Consider the following 17,021-nt stretch of genomic DNA (forward strand, 5'->3'; position numbering starts at 1 on the left):
CCTCTACACAATAACTAAATCAAAATTCAACCTATTATCACTGGAGTACAGTACAGGGCTGACTAGTTGCCATGGTGACCAGGTGGTACACTTTCCTGCTAGTGTGTGTGTGAGAGCAGCACGGACCAAAAGATTAGCCATTATCTCCCATTCACATAGATAAAGAGAGGTAATTGGGCATCATTTGGAGGTGCTCATCTTTGCGACGCCAATGTTGTGTTTTACAGCAGGGATGAGGTTTTATTTCAGGAACTGCAGATGTGACACTGTGTGTGTGTGACTGCATGGGAATTTATGGATGTGTGACAGTGCAATGAGAGATCAAAGAGAAACAGGATTCTTTCTCTGCACATGTGTCTCTTTGAACATGACCCATTAGGGCCCAAAAGATAATACGATTTACTCCCTGCTGTGAAACATACATTATACACTGTTAAACATGCATATATTTATAAACATATATACGTTGTCACACTCTGAAAAATGTCTGTTTTTTCAGTATGGATGATGCAGGGTTTATATATATATTTTATATATATATATTAGTGGTGGGCCGTTATCGGCGTTAACGTGCTGCGTTAACGTGAGACTCTTATCGGGCGATAAAATAAATATCGCCGTTAATCTATTCTCAAAGTTGGGTTGGGAGCTGGGTCTAAACTACGCAAGATATGATGACTTTCACCTGGATATTTTAGCGCGAATGACGTATACCTAGTCGAATTGCACTGTAGGGGGCGAGAACGAGTCTTCAATTTCTGTGAAATTACCACATCAAATGAGACGTGCAAACATGGATGCAGCTATGAAGCCGCTTCAGGGCAGGTGCGTTGCTAGACCCTTTTTACTGGGGCACGTGCCCCAGTGAAAATCTGCTGTGCCCCAGTAAAATCTCAAGTTTGAGTTATAATTTACTTTGATAATCCCGAAATAAAGACATTAAACTACATGCAACAACTGAATTGACGCTTCTAAAAGCAACGCAGTTTAATCGAAGACTATGCACGCAGACATCCATGCCCGTGCGCGTCTGTGTATTTAACGGCTACACGCACGTCGTGCAGCCTTTTGCGCAGAAGTACTTGGTTACACAAGTGTGTATAGGTAATTATGTTGTAAATGCAATTGTCAAGCAGTTTGTGATGCATTTTGGAAACAGGAGATGAGCGCCTGATCTAATGCGCCACCTAGATTAATCTAGATTAATCTAGATTAAAAAAATTAATCTATGCCCACCCCTAATATATATATATATATATATATATATATATATATATATATATATACATATATACACACACACACACACACACACACACACATTTATTCATGTTCTAAAGATTTATCATATTGTCATTAAGGCTGCATTTACTTGAGAAAAAAATACAGAAAAAGAAACATTAATTATTTTTTTAAATAAAGGTTTTCTATTTTATTATATTTTAAAACAGAATGTATTCCTGTGACGCAAAGTTCAGTATTGACTGACATGGTTTAAAGTTTTTTTTTTAATGCATAAAAAGAAAAACAATAAATTAATATATTTTAAAACATAATTTATTCCTATGATGCAAAGCTGAATTTTCATCAGCCATTACTCCAATCTTCAGTGTCTTCAGAAATGATTCTAATATCAATGTTGGAAACAGTTGTGCTGCTTAATATTGTTTTGCAAAGTATGATTCTTTTTTGATGAATAAAAAGTTTAAAAGACAGCATTTTCTAAAATCTTTTCTAACAATATAAGTCTTTGCTATCAATTTTTAGCAATTTAACACTTCATTGGTGCATAAAAGTGTTCATTTATTTCAATAAAAGAAAACAGAAAAATGTACTGACCACAACAAAATGGTAAATGGTAGTTTATATTGTTACAAAAGATTTCTATTTTAAATAAATGCTGTTCTTTTTAACTTTTTTATTCATTAAAGAATCTGGACACATCAAGCAGCACTGAAGACTGGGATTATGATGCTGAAAATTCAGCTTTACATCATAGAAATAAATTACATTTTAAAATAAATTCACATAGAAAACAGGTATTTAACATTAAAATAATATTTCAAAATATTACATTTTTTTCTGGATTTTTGATCAAATAATTGGAGCCTTGATGAGCATAGGAAACTTCTTTAAAAAAAAACTCCTACTGATCCCAAACTTTTGAACGACAGTGTATATATAAAACTTTCTTTCTTTCTTTCTTTTTTAAATAAGATACAAGTGTAAACATCTGAGACCATCTCTTTTAGTCTTCACAGGAGAAGAACATAACCAAGTTAACCAGGTGTAAACATGGATATTAGGATCCAATGTGTAGCATAACCCTCTCAATGCATCCTACACTCCTAAAATGTGTGTAAAAATGGGGCCCAATGTATTGCTTTCAATGTTTAAGAAATTTTATGTGTGTATTTTTTACAGGTATTTTACCTAACTTAAAATACTCATTGAATTGTGTTGTAGTGTAAATGACCATAAACGTATCGGATAATGTCCTGGCAGAAAGCCACCAGTACATTTTCTTGTTTTTCTATAAATTGTTTTCTTACAGTGTGCATTCTGCAGCCTATTCTCAAACCCAAAGCTGGATTCTTCCACACTCTCCTTGATTTATCCAAGAAAATTCTGTCTTGTTTCAGGACAGATCATCTCTACATGTCATTGGGGTAAACAACCCTGTCTGTCATGCTTTTCACTCAAAACTATAGAGTGTGACAGCACTTGATGTGTCTGCATGACAAAGAGTGTAGCTTTAGGTTGTGTGTGCGATCTGTGTCCGTATTTAAGTTCCTCTGGAGGTTGTCCATCCCAGAACAAATCACTTGAGCACTTTGGATGGGCAACGAAGAAAAAATCCCTCTAAAAGCCCTGCTGAGAGCAAACTGCGTAGAATACTAAACATACACACACACTTGTGCTGTATATAACTGAGGGAGAGAGTGGTGTGACTTATATAGACCCCACACAAGCAAAACAGACATGAGTGTTACGGTGATAGAACATAAGTATGTGACTGCAGAAATTAGCAGTACATCTGCTAACCAAACAATGCACGTTTTCTTTCTGCAATCTGGGTTTAATTAGACTACTTACCTGGTTTTTCACCTGAGGGACCAGATCTTCAGGAATGTCACCTAATGGATAGGCCCGTCCTGCCAAACAACAGCTGGCAGAGGAGAAAGAACAGGTGTGTTATAGCATGCAACTATGTATGAGTGCAGTACTTATGTAGAAAGTCACCTCACCTGATGTACACCAGCAGTTTATTGCCCATCACAACATGCTCATCTGTGGAAGGAAACAAATGGGAAATCGTGATTGTGACCTTTAGTTTAGCATTAGCTGACTAGATTTCAGAAATAAAACCATTCTACTTCAGCAGTCAAAAATTTAGAACATTTACACTGTTATTGTCTATTAACTATCTAGTAATAACAGTGTTATTAAGCAGATTTTGTCAATTTTCAACATAGTATGGGAAATTAGGGTTGGGTGAGTAGGGTCTTTGCTGAGTTTCTCTAGTTCAACGTTATTTTTGATAATATGCAAAATAAAGGTTATTGGGTAAATCTAAAAAAAAAATCATATATGAGTCATACTCATCTTTTAGAACTTCTAGCAGATTTGGGGGGAAAATCAAACTGATTTTTTGGATAAAAATTAAGATTGTTATTTAAAATGCAACTGTAAACACAATTCAGGTTTGCTGTGTTTGAAGGGCTTCACAATTTGGTCAAAATCTTTGTTTTTATGTTTTTAAATGTTTTTAAAAGTATCTTATGCTCATCAAGACTGCATTTATTTAATCAAAAATACAGAAAAAAACTCAAATATTATTGCAAATTAAAATATTGGTTTTCTATTTTAATATACTTTAAAAAATAATTTATTTCTGTGATGCAAAGCAACAGTTTCAGCATCATTACTCCAGTATTCAGTGTCACATGATCATTCAGAAATCATTCTAATATACTGATTTATGAATGTTCGAAAAAGTTACTGCTTAATATATATTTAGAACCTGTGATACTTTTTTCATGATTCTTTACTATGACTTTGTTTCAAATTACCACATCTTTGCTGAATAAAAGTATTACTTTGTACTGACCCCAAAGTTTTGAATAGTAGTGTATAAATTTCTATTTGAACGGCAGTGTATATGAATGTAGATACAGTATATGTCATTTTGATTTATTGATTATTTTTATTAATTTTTAATAAAAATTACTAATATTTAAAAATAAAATAATCGAATTTTACATCACAACTGTAAAAACTGCAATACTAACATTTAAGGCTGTCTAAATTCCTTCATTTTCAAACATTAAACTACTGAACTTTTGATGTAACATTTTGATGGAAAATTGTAGAGAGCCCTTAAAGCTTGTTTTGTTAATAAACACAATTTTTGATAAAAGCCATATCACATTTCCAGTCTTATTTCACTTCAAATGCACCCTTTTTTTAATGACAAACAATAAAAAAACAAGGCATTTTCTGTGATAGCTCCTGTCAGCTGCTCTAGTTCAGCAGAGAATCTTGATGTAAGTGGGATGTGTTGTTTTATGTTTTCTGTTTCTCTGTTCTACCTGTGAGAGGTTTTCCTTCACGGAGAGGAGGTCCAATTGCCTGAAAGAGTTTCTGAAAACACCGGAAAAAGAAGCAGTTTATTTTTATTATTTGTGACAAGTGAACATGAACATTACTAACAGAATAAATTTGAAATAATAATAATAATTGTAACGTTTCATCTTTCAGCTTTATAGCTGCTTAATTATTTTCTAACAACAATCAGCCATTAAAGAAATGTTATCTATAAAATATTTTTTTCTCCCTCTGGAAGACCGTTTATGATACGACCAAGAAAAAGGATAAAAAGAGAAATTTTGATTTCATGTTGAGTTCAACTCTTCAGACAGTCTCCTAAAGCCTGTCAAAAGAGTTTTTTATATTGTGTTCAAGCTAAAGATGTGATGTATACAACACTCTAGTCTCTCCCTCCAGACTCACAGCAGCACCTGCAAGACATGGTCACGCCATCCAGCACAACACACACCACAGGAGAGCTTTTGTGTTTGGTCAGTGTGTATATGTGTGACATTTTGGCCATAAAACAAATGAATCCCTTTCTCAGTCGCCTTTCATCTGGGGTTCAGAAGATTCCCCTGACAACAAGGCTTTCATCTTTTTTTTCTAGCTTAATGGTGAGAAAGACACACTCAAAAAAAAAAAAAAAAACACTTTATGGGGAAAAACACACGTGTGTGGATCAAAAATGTGCACACACACCCTTGATGTGTCCCCAAAGGCTTACCCGGTTCAGTTTAGTGGTTTCTGCTTTGTGTGGCAACTACACCATCAGAGCATAAATGAAAAAAAAAAAGAAATTAAAAACTGGAATGCATGACTTTGCCCTGCTTTTGACCCAATTTACAGTCTGGACTGTAAGTCAGCGCTACTCATCAGTGCCAGTCTGCAGATTTTGGCCAGTTATAGTGTATGATGAAAAATGTATATTTTGAGCTGATTTTAGAAGGCATATCATATTGACATTATAATGTATAATCCTTTACTTAAAGGGTTATTTCAAATACGAAAAACGGAAGCTAAAATGTGATTACCAGGGTTTCTGCAGATATGAACAAGTGAAATTTAAGACTTTTTAAGACCTTTTTAATACCACCTTATATGAAATTTAAGACCGAAACCTGTAATGGAAATAGATATTATATTACATGCATATATGTAATATTTAATGTGTTTAATGTAAAAAGTAAACGCAATTTCATGGCTGTCATAAATTAAATTTATTACTACGATTATATACAGTGAACTTTTCATATCAGCAGATACTATTCCACACAAAATATCCCCATAAAAGTACCACTAGAAATATCTGATGTAAAAAAAAAAATTAGCTTTTACATCGTAAATCTGCATATTTGATTTACCTTTATAAATGCCTTTTTTTTTTTACTTTTGAAATGTATGCATTACCTTTGAAATTTATTTTATGAATTTATCAATAAATTCTAAATGGCTGTTAGCAGTGAGATTACATAATTTACACTGCAAAATTAAAAGTGAGATTAATGTTTTAAATACATTTATTGATTTATAAATATATACATTAGAAATGTTGGGTGTGGAGGCATACTTTTAAACACACTAAACTACCAACAGGTGGCAGTAAGTCACTTCATGAGCGAGTTATTTCAACTGTTTCGAGCAAAACGCTGAATCATAGCAGAACGTTGCTAGGAGAATGCTTCTGCTAATGTTGCATATTGTCTAATATGTAAGTAACTACTTGACTAACTACTTTTTTATTGAGCTAAAATTAATGTAACATTTGTAATTGTGAGAATTTTTAGCAAAAAGCTCACTTGGTATATTACTGAACTATATCATGTTATAAATAAACTATACATTTTAAATGTTTACCTCAGTGTGTTTCTTTAGAGTGCTGTTACATTCATTTGTTTTAAAGTATGTCACAAATAGACCAGAAATACACTATCCATTATCAATTTCTGTTTACGTTTAATGTATTAAAATATGAATCTTTATTGCCTTTGGATGCTTCACTAGTTGTTTTTGTCACTTCAGTTTTAATCAGGCGGTTTGTTCGGTCGGGCAAGTAAAAAAAAAAACATTTTAAAAGTATCTCAAATGCTGGCGGTCAGCTAGCTCGACCTATATTTCTTATTATTATTGATAACATTATATACAGAAAAAGGTAGTTTGACCTGTATTCTGCTACTGCGATTCTGAAGACGCAGTAACTTCCACAGAGGGAGAAAAAAATCTAGTTGTTAGCAACTGGCCTTAGCCAAGCCCTATATTCAGTTTTTTTCAAGCTAAGTATCGCTAAACTTGCACTTCCCCATAGCTAAAAAGTTAAATCCATTTTACTTCTGCGGTACAATCCGAGAGAGACTCGCGGCAATAACAGAAAGCTGATTGGCTATTGCATGCTGGTCTCATTTGTAGTTTAAATACAGCAAATTATATTTGGAATAGTGAAATAAAGAACTACAACACCACGGAAACAACAAAAAGAGAATTTAAATGAGCATTAGAGGTAGCGTTACATGGACATCGGAAAAATAAGACCTGTGTAAAATTATTTAAGACCTAGAACAGCGAATTTAAGACTTTTTAAGGCCTAAAATTTTGATTTTTAAATTTTAGACTTTTTAAGACCCCGCGGAAACCCTGGATTACACGAGAACCAATGAGATTTGCAAGCACTTTTAGTTTTGTGTTTGAGGTTTGTTCTAATGCATCAAGCTTCTGTTGACAATAATGAATGTGTTCAGTTTACAAAGTCACCAAGTGTATAATGCCTAGTGTTTTAAAATCTTTACACTGTAAAAAAATTGCTGTAGTTCTGCAGCTGGTTGCCAGTAACTTACTGTAGATTTTTAATTTATGTTATTTACTGGCAACAGTTTGTTCAAAGTTAAATGAACATTAAACATTAACAAGTCTTTGTCTTTACAGAATAAAACTATAAAATAACAACCTACTGCAAAGCATTCTGGGAACCAGAAACCTTCATCAACCTTTTTCTGTTTTTTTCCTTCAGATTTTGGTTCCCAGAATGCTTTGCATGAGGCTGTTATTTTAGTTTTATTCTGTAAAGATAAAGACTTGTTAATGTTTAATGTTCAATTAACTTTGAACAAACTGTTGCCAGTAAATAGCATAAATTTAAATCTACAGTAAGTTACTGGCAACCAGCTGCCAGTAATACTGTAATTTCTACAGATTTTGTTTACAGTGTAGATTTGAGAAGTTGTGTAGTGTATTTCAGTCTTAAATCATATTTTAAGACAAAAAAAAATACATTGAACACACACTATCATACCTCCATGGGGCTGATGTAGTCATTCATGCCACTGTTGAAAACGTAGATCATGGCGTCATACAGCTGGTTATCCCAGCACATCTGCACCACCTACAAACAAACATAACATGTTTATAAGAAGACATATGTTGACTTGCATTTACAGATGATGTGCTTGCACATACACACCTGTTGTATGTCCAGATTGGTGATGTCCATATGGACCAGGCATCCCTCCACACTATCCATCATCCCATTTTCCTGGAAATAGCTGAGGAGGTCTCTCATGACGGGAGCAGTTAGACAGCCAATCCGCTCGCTCAGAATGTAAGGCTCTAGGCTCTCCAGAAACACACCCCTGGCCACAGAGTTCTCCACCAGTCGAGGGTAGATCTGGTTAAATAGCAGGTCCCTGAGCAGAAGAAAGATTGTTTTAAAAATGAGATGGGTAATCACATTTGAAATTGCCCATCAAAATTTTGTAGGGAAAATACAGCCATTTCAATACAAACCCCCATGAATAAGGAATTTTGTGTAGAAGTGGACAAATTCCCTATGTAGATTTTTTTTTTTTTTAAATCAGGGTTATTTTGGATTGATATGCAAAATTTGCATAGCTTCTTGCTTCTTGCTTGCCCTCTATGTGATTCATGCAGCGCTAAACTATTTTTTTTTTTTTTTTTTTTTTTTTAATTAACAACGGTTATTGTTAGCAATAGATTATTACTAGATTTTTTTTTAAATCCAAGTATTGTTTATTGTTCCTGTGCTCAGACATTTGTGGTGCAGCAGTAAAACAAATGCACTGAGAGAACTTTATAGGGAAATGATAATCTGGATATAGAAAGTTTTTATACCTCTATTACAGTAGCCCTTTACAGTTACTGCTCTCGTAAAAAAAACTCCTATAGTGCTCAGTCATCCATTCAGTGCAGTCTGTGAAGCTGTCAAGACAAGCCTAAGTTGCATTAAATCGTATTACTTTCTAACTTTTACAGATAAAGATTTAACCAGGATCATTTACTGGCCAAAAATGATTTTAACCAGCCATGAAACTCTTTTTGCAAAAACAGGCAGTTATAACTACTACTATGACTAAACATATTTACAATAATCTTGTCCATCAATGACAGACTTCAGCAGGTTTCACTTTAAAATCAGCGCGGTCTCTTTAAAACCTGATGCACATGACGCGGATTTAACACATTTTCGATTTTCTCCCAACTCTATATGCTCATTTAAGCTTTTAAAACTCATTTAAGACTGCGTTTACGAGGTAACTCGCCACAACCGTGCATTTTGACATAATTGTGTGTGTTTTCGTCCACTGAAGCGCTACTGGTGTGCTGTCTGAAGCTGCTCAGCATATGTGTACAGCTGAACACGCAACCTTTCAGACAGCTAATTACAATGATCTTTTCTTCGAAAAAGATTATTTTATTAGCCAAAAACAGTGATTCTCTTTAAAAACTGGCTGTTGTTTTTTCACTCCATTGCATTGTTAGATGCACGTAAAAGACGTAAAAGATTTACCCGCCAACTGGCGACTGACACTGTTACAGTTTACTCACATTTGGCGCTTGGTGAGTTAATTTTAGGCCCTGGATGTAACTGTAAAATGTGGGTGGAGAAAACATTTCTTAAATGCTTTAAAAAAACACAAATCTATTAAATCGCCTGACAGTAAACCATGTTAAACTATACGCTTATGAGTTTGTTACAAGCTCTTAATATAAAGCATTCTCATGTTTAGGGCAATTTAAGTCATGTACGTTTTCTTTAGCAGCTCACTCTGTGTCCTCCACAATTTTTTAAAGCTGATTTGTCCATAAGTGTTATTCACTGCTGGAAAAAGGGTAGTGACTGGTCGATGTTTTCAATGCAGAGGACGCAGATGTGATTAATCAATCAAATTCCCTGCCCATTAATTTCATTACCGATTATTTCTGATTAGCTGTTGCAGCCCTAACTTATATACTTGTATACATTTACATTTTTGTTGTGAACTTCAAATATTTTCCAATTTTATGAATTCATGAGCATTTTATACTTCAATCAATAGTAATTTATAATTTGGAGAGCATATTTTATATATTTTGCACCATTATTGATTCACAGTGGACTGAGTAGTTCATTCAGTTACAAGAATGAACTGAATAATTGTGCATTCTTGTCTTTGTTCTCAGATTGCTCTCAGATTTTTAAAGATTTTTGCTTGGAATTAAACGTAGTAGTGCTGTGATTCATCTGAGCTCATTCATTTTGTTCATGTCTTAAAACTCTTTACTCTTTAAACGTCTAGTAACAAAGTGAATGAGAAAAAACTTCGGTAACACTTTATTTTAAGGATCAGGAATTAGACAGTAATTAATGACTAATAACTGCATTTGTAAATTACTAGTTATGGACTTGTATGCCATTACAAGCTATTTATAAGGCCTTTATTGGCTGTTGTCTTATGTTGTTCTTATAGACCCTTTATATTTGTTTCTGTCCTAACAGTATACTAATTAGCTAAAAATAAATAAACTAATAGCTTGTATTGTGCGAATTACAAACTTTATAAGTTCTCAGTACACTATGCGAATGTGTAGCTTATAAGTATGAAATAAATATAGAATAGGAATTTCATCAGACATTTAAATTAGCTGAAAAACAGTTACACAAAAGCAGTCTTCTAGCAGTTGTTCCATACTAATAAATGATTAATAAACAAAATATTCCCCATTCACTTAACTTATTAACAGCTAATAAGCACATTTCTCACTAATAAATGTTGTATTACTTCAGATTATGTTCCCTATTCTAAAGTAGAAAAGACACAAGAAAGATTGCAGTGAAGAATTCTGTCTTTATTGTTTGATGTTTCAACAAGAGAACAAACTACAGATGAGACAAACTTTCATGTCGCTTTTCTACTTTAGAATAGGGAACATAATCTGAAGTAATACTGAATTTATTAGTGAGAAATGTGCTTGTTAGCTATTAATAAAATCAGGGAATAGAGAATATTTAATTTATAAATCATTTGTTAGTATGGAACAACTGCTAGAAAGACTGCTTTTGTGTAAAAGTGTTTTTCTGTTAATTGAAATGTCTGTGATGAAATGCCTATTCTATATTTATTTTATACTCATAAGCTACACATTCACATAGTGTATTGAGAACTTATAAAGTGTGTAATTCACACAGTACAAGCTATTAGTTAGTTTTATGTTTAGCTAATTAATACACTGTTTGGACAGAAACAAGTATAAAGGGTCTATAAGACAAAGATAAAGGCCTTATAAATAGCTTGTAATGGCATACAAGTCCGTAACTAGTCATTTACAAATGCAGTTATTAGTCATTAATTACTGTCTAATTCCTGATCCTTAAAATAAAGTGTTACCAAAACTTCCATAACCAAGGCCAAAGCGACAGTGGGTGGATATTTTTGCATTCAATATAAAAACATTGGGCCCATTCAAATACCCACACCTGTGATCTTGTGTACACAACAGGAAGTGCACAAGACTGTCCCAGGTCTTAAAGAGATAGTTCACCGAGAAATTAAAATTACCTCATCATTTACTCATTCTCAATCCATCCTAGGTGTATATGACTTTCTTTTTTTTTCAGATGAATACAGTCTGAGTTATATGTAAAAATGCCCTGGCTCTTCCAAGCTTTATATGGCAGTGAATGGCTGTTGAAACTTTGGAGTCCAATAAAGTGCATAAAAAGTGCTCCACACAGCTCTGGAGCATTAATAAAGGCCTTCTAAAGCAAATTGATGCATTTGTATAGGAATTTTTTTAAATTTTATAAACCGTAATCTCTAGCTTCTGCTAACTGTCATACATGGGTTCACTTTATTCGACTTCAAAATCTCAACATCCATTCAACGCCGTTATAAAGCTTGGAAGAGCCATGACCTTTTTTAATGCAACTCTGATTGTATTTGTCTGAAAGAAGAAAGTCATATACATCTAGGATGGCTTGAGGGTGAGTAAATCATGGGGTAATTTTCATTTTTGAGAGAACCATCTCTTTAAAATGCCAAGGCGCAAAGCCCTTAATGCACATTAAAACTACATTTTGGAGCGGTATTCAAGGCTAAGAGTATCCCATTATCCATTACATTCTGAAAATAAATAATGAGACTTTTTGCAGAGATCTCAGTTAAATATTAATAATAATTAGATATTGCATATAATTTCGTAATAAAGCATATAGAGCTCTACAATTTATATTGGTGGAAAGATGAGTATCTGTATTTTGTACAACATTTGCAATTGTTTTTTATCACTTGTTATATTAAATTGTTTTTAAACCGTGTCGTCTGTTATAGGGACTACTGAACAGACATTTAGAAGTTTATTTTAAAATGCATAGTATTAAAAATCAAAATAAAGCTGTCAACACTTGCACTTTTACAACACTATAAATGTTTTCCATTAGGCAATGAAAAGTTCTACACACACTTGTGGTCTTCATGACCACTTGGACCAAAACACGGGAAATACGTAATGTAAGTAGACAAGTGGTCAAGCGCAAAGACAGCAAGTGTGGGTATTTGTATAAATACAAAACATCAAGTACAAAACACAATGGAAGGCTAAACATTTTAAATACAAGATAAATGCAAAAACCAACCTTCAGTCTACAAATGTCAGCAAAAATTCCACTTTCAAAAATCAACCGCAAATGTAGACCATACAAGGCATAATTTTAAAGGCAAGCATTTTGCATCAAGCACATGGGCAGCTAGTCTGTCTAGTGCAGAGGTCTGTCACATGCTATTGGCAAGCTCCCTGATCAAAGTACAAAAACTGAACACAGCAGCCTTAAAATGCACATACAAACTTCACACATCCTACAAACTATACACAGTATAACGCATTAGTGACAAATTTGAAAACTGATTTTTAAAATCTAATTTTCTCATCTGTCTAAGACTGAATTATGAAACTTAATATTTGATTGAAAAACAGCTCAAACATTAAGCAAAATATCACACAACACTAAAATCCAAGCCTGTATAAACAGCATTATTTTAAAGGCTGCAAGCAAATACCATACACAAAAAAACAACACTGCTGATTAACTGGATGTGCATTTAAAAACAAACCTACTGTGATAAGAGCTTATCAGTTACTCAGGCAGCACCTGAAGTGTGAGAGAGAAACTGAACTCTACTAGAAAACAGGAAGTGATGACAGGGATTAAAGTCTCTGTGGAGACAGCATGATAGCAGCTCTAGGAAGTAGGACTGTAAAGCTTGTGAACAAAGACTGTGAGTATATATGTATAAAGGAAGCATGTTTTAAATGCGTAGCATATTTTCTTAAATGCAATCTTCTTACCAAATAACTCTATAAAAATGAGTATAGTGATTCAACAATATCTTTAATACACAAGATAACATATTTATTCAAATGATTTCCACTAAAATAAAACATATATAACTAACACGATTAATGTAACCATTTTAAAGAAAAAAAGTTGTGTTAGCTTTTGAAGCAAGGAACCACTATTTTACAATACCACCGCATGTGACGTCACAGGGTCGGTTTGCTCTGTTGCCAAGTGAAGTAAAACAAGCATTTCTTTACTTTTTGATCACATGCTTGTTTTAAAATGAAGGAAAACAAACTTGAAATGACTGTTGAGCCCATAAAAAGTCAAATTGCTTATGCATTTGAGCCAATACGGTGAGAGGACTGAGCAGTACTACCTTTACAGGTGAAATAAGTTGTGAACCTGCTGGTTTGGGGTAAAGAGTGGGTCGGAAACCATATTTATGCCATTCTGACATAATTTTGTGTATATTTGCTCAAGAAGACATTAAAGAGAACTCAATTTAGTAGTCACTTGTCATCCAAGCTGCAGCTTTTTGTACGTGTGCATACAGAAACGATTTTGATTTTGAAACGAGCATGACATTTCTTTCATGCTGTCTTGCGCTTGAATGGTTTAAAACACTTTAATGTTTGAACTGACAAAACTGAGAATGATAAACTTTCTTGAGGAAGCAGCAGCCCGATCATTCAGATACGCGACTAGTTTTTGCATCCTGTTAACAGCAGGTAAGCTACTTGTACTCACAGGAAAACATAAAATGTGTTACATAACCCCAACTAGCCAGTGTAATACAAATATGTCTGAAAGGTCTGACATAACAATAAGATGCCATGATCGATATTGTATAAAGCATTGTTTGTTTACATCACATTGCACCTTGCGTTATGAAAACAACATTTTGGATATCAAAACTTTGATCAAAATTTTGATATTCATCCAAATTATGGTGAAAACCATAATCAAACCATAATCATGACGTCACACGCTATGGTATTGCAAGGTGGTGGCACCCTTGCTCCAAAAGCTATAACAAAACATACCTTTTCTTTAAAATGGTTCCATTGAAGGGTTAGTTTACCTAAAAATGAAAATTAACCCATAATTTACTCACCCTCAAGGCATCCTAGGTGTATATGTCTTCTTTCAGTCGAATCCAATCGGAGTTATATTAAAAATTGTCCTGGCTCTTCCAAGTTTCTAATGGCAGTGGGTGGGTGTTTTTGTTCAACAGTCCACAAGATGTCCAATAAAATGCACCCACCCATAATAAAAAGTGCTCCACATGGCCCCAGGGTTTGAATAAAGGCCTCTTGTAGCGAATCAACGCATTTTTTGTAAGAAAATTTTTTAAACGTAATAATCACTTTTCTCTAGCTTGACTAGCTGTTGTACACAGAAGCCGTTTCGAGTGGATGACGTATGTGAATTGACGAATGCGGAAGAGGAGAAGAGAGAGCAAAACAAAACACTGGTCATGAATTAGAAGTACAAAAGGAGGATTTGTAAAGAAAAATGTTGGAGAATTTTGATATAATTCAAGAGGAGACTGGTTTTTCTTTGGTAAAGTAAGGACACTTTGCTTCTTCTGCTTCTGTAAACAACTGTTGGTTTTCGCAAAAAGTGATTATTACGTTTTAAATATGGATATTTTTCTTACAAAAAGGCATAGATTCCCTACAGGAGGCCTTTATTCACCCTCTGAAGCTCTGTGGAGCACTTTTTATTATGGATGGATGTGCTTTATTGGACTTCTTTTGGACTTTTGAACAGAAACACTCGCCCACTGACATTATGAAGCATAGAAGAGCTAAAAAATGTTTAATATAACTCCAATTGGAAGTCATATACACCTAGGATGCCTTGAGGGTGAGTAAATTGTGGGCCAATTTTAATTTTTTGGGTGAACTAAACTTTTAATCGTTGTTATATATTTTGTTAGGTATTATTAAAATGGAAATCAGTTAACTAAATGATATTAACTGACTGTTTCACTTCCACTTTATTTACCCATGCAGACCTTGAGCCAAAATTCATCACCAAACACCAATGACTTGTACATACACTATATGGACAAAAGTATTGGGACACCCCTTCTTTAGAACAGAAAAAGGCACTTCCAAAACTGTGGCAACAAAGACGGGAACAATTACATGTAATGCATTTATTAATTGTATTTCCATCTCTGTTGCAACAGTTTTGGAAGTGTCCAAAATGACTATACCCACTGCTGTTTGGTGATGAGTTTTTGGCTCAAAGTCTGCATTCAAAGTCACTCCAGTGATGTTCAGCTGGGATTAGGACTTTGCTTTCTGCACACCAGTCAAGTTCTTCCACATTGAACAAATTAATCATTTCTTTTTGAACCTTGCCTTAGAATAGAAAAGGGTCCTGTCAAAGCTGTTGCTATCAAATTAGAAAAACACAATCCCCTAGAATATCATTATATGCTTAAACATTAGGATTTGTACCCATGGAAATGACTACAGTAGTCAAACCTGTTCCTTAGAACGGGTTGTCCCAATACTTTTGGCAATAAAGTGTATATCTTAATTTGCTTTACTTACAAGATAACTTTCAGAACTGAAATCTTCTTCCCAAGCAAATAAAAAGATACAAAGTGTGCTGAGAGACTAGATGGCAGAAAAGAAAAACAATAGCTTTTTGACATACTTTCAGATGTCAAAATAGGAAACATCAATTACAGACTGTGAAACCATGCTCAATCAGTTTGTCTGACAAGCACTTTGACAGCTTCTTATTGTAGCTATGGTAACAAAGACACTAGATGTTGCTCTTTGCATGCACAGAACTTTTGTTCAAAACTATGGTTGTTCAATATAGCAAAAAAATACACACTATTCAATTAAATGACTGAATATAAATGTAAATTCCCACTTCCCCATCCCTTTTTCCATTTAGAGCCTCCATCACCAGAAAAAAAAAAAAAAAAAAACACAGGACAATTATTCTGTTTTGATTTGAATGATTAATTCACTTCCAGAATACAAATTTCCTGATAATTTACTCCCCCCATGTCATCCAAGATGCATGGAAAAGAAATTAAGGTTTTTGAGGACAACATTCCAGGACTTTTCTTCATATAGTGGACATCAGTGGTGGCCAATAGGGCTGCACGATTAACCTTTATCGCATCGATATTGAGGTTTTAACTCCCGCAATAACCTAACCTCAGGAGGCTGAGGTTTTTTCCCCCGCCTCTGACATTTGAGTGACAAACCTATTAGCCAATCAAAATGGTCGAATCTCGCGAAACGGACCAACCCCCACGGTTCGGCACGCATGTGATTCGCGGATTAACTGTTAAGTTTAACCATCATAGAGTAAAAGTTTATAATTAGCACATGTTTGCCAATTTACCAATTCAAACAATTTAAAAAGGGAACACGCATGCTGATTTTTTTATTTTTTGCCGCTGACACACACACCTGAAGCGAGCACGCGCACAGAGAGAAAGAGAGAGAGAGAGAGAGAGAGGCGCGATATACACAGATTGATTCCTCTTTAACTTCTATTTGGACGGAAACGTACATACAAAGTTCTGTTTAAATACCCGTTTTTGGTATTCTGGTAAACACAGTCGTATGTCTTCAGCGAACTGTGAAACAGCTGAGAAAGAGATGCGTGCCGGTATTAGGTACGTGCATTTGGCCTTAAAGAGACAGCGTCCTATAAATACCTGCAGTCAGAAGCACTAGTTATTTTACAATTTATTATTAAATCTCCGCACCTGAATTCTATGATTATTGATTTTATTAGTAACTTTATGTTGTATCCATCTACACTTGTCATTTGTGTAATT

General features: G+C 34.2%; 1 protein-coding gene across 1 annotated transcript in view; it reads right to left on the reverse strand.

Annotated features, from left to right (window-relative positions):
- The window catches only part of vps8 (VPS8 subunit of CORVET complex), a 151,753-nt gene that overhangs the window by 102,455 nt on the left and 32,277 nt on the right, over nucleotides 1-17,021 (reverse strand). The window contains exons 8-13 of the mRNA XM_073842614.1: nucleotides 11,336-11,382; nucleotides 8,045-8,267; nucleotides 7,877-7,966; nucleotides 4,593-4,644; nucleotides 3,249-3,291; nucleotides 3,097-3,169 (exon numbers count right to left, since the gene is read on the reverse strand). Of these exons, the coding sequence (XP_073698715.1) occupies nucleotides 3,097-3,169; nucleotides 3,249-3,291; nucleotides 4,593-4,644; nucleotides 7,877-7,966; nucleotides 8,045-8,267; nucleotides 11,336-11,382 (528 nt within the window). The remainder of the gene's footprint in view (nucleotides 1-3,096; nucleotides 3,170-3,248; nucleotides 3,292-4,592; nucleotides 4,645-7,876; nucleotides 7,967-8,044; nucleotides 8,268-11,335; nucleotides 11,383-17,021) is intronic.

The sequence above is a fragment of the Garra rufa genome, chromosome 6 (assembly GCF_049309525.1).
Source record: "Garra rufa chromosome 6, GarRuf1.0, whole genome shotgun sequence".
Taxonomy (NCBI): Eukaryota; Metazoa; Chordata; class Actinopteri; order Cypriniformes; family Cyprinidae; genus Garra; species Garra rufa.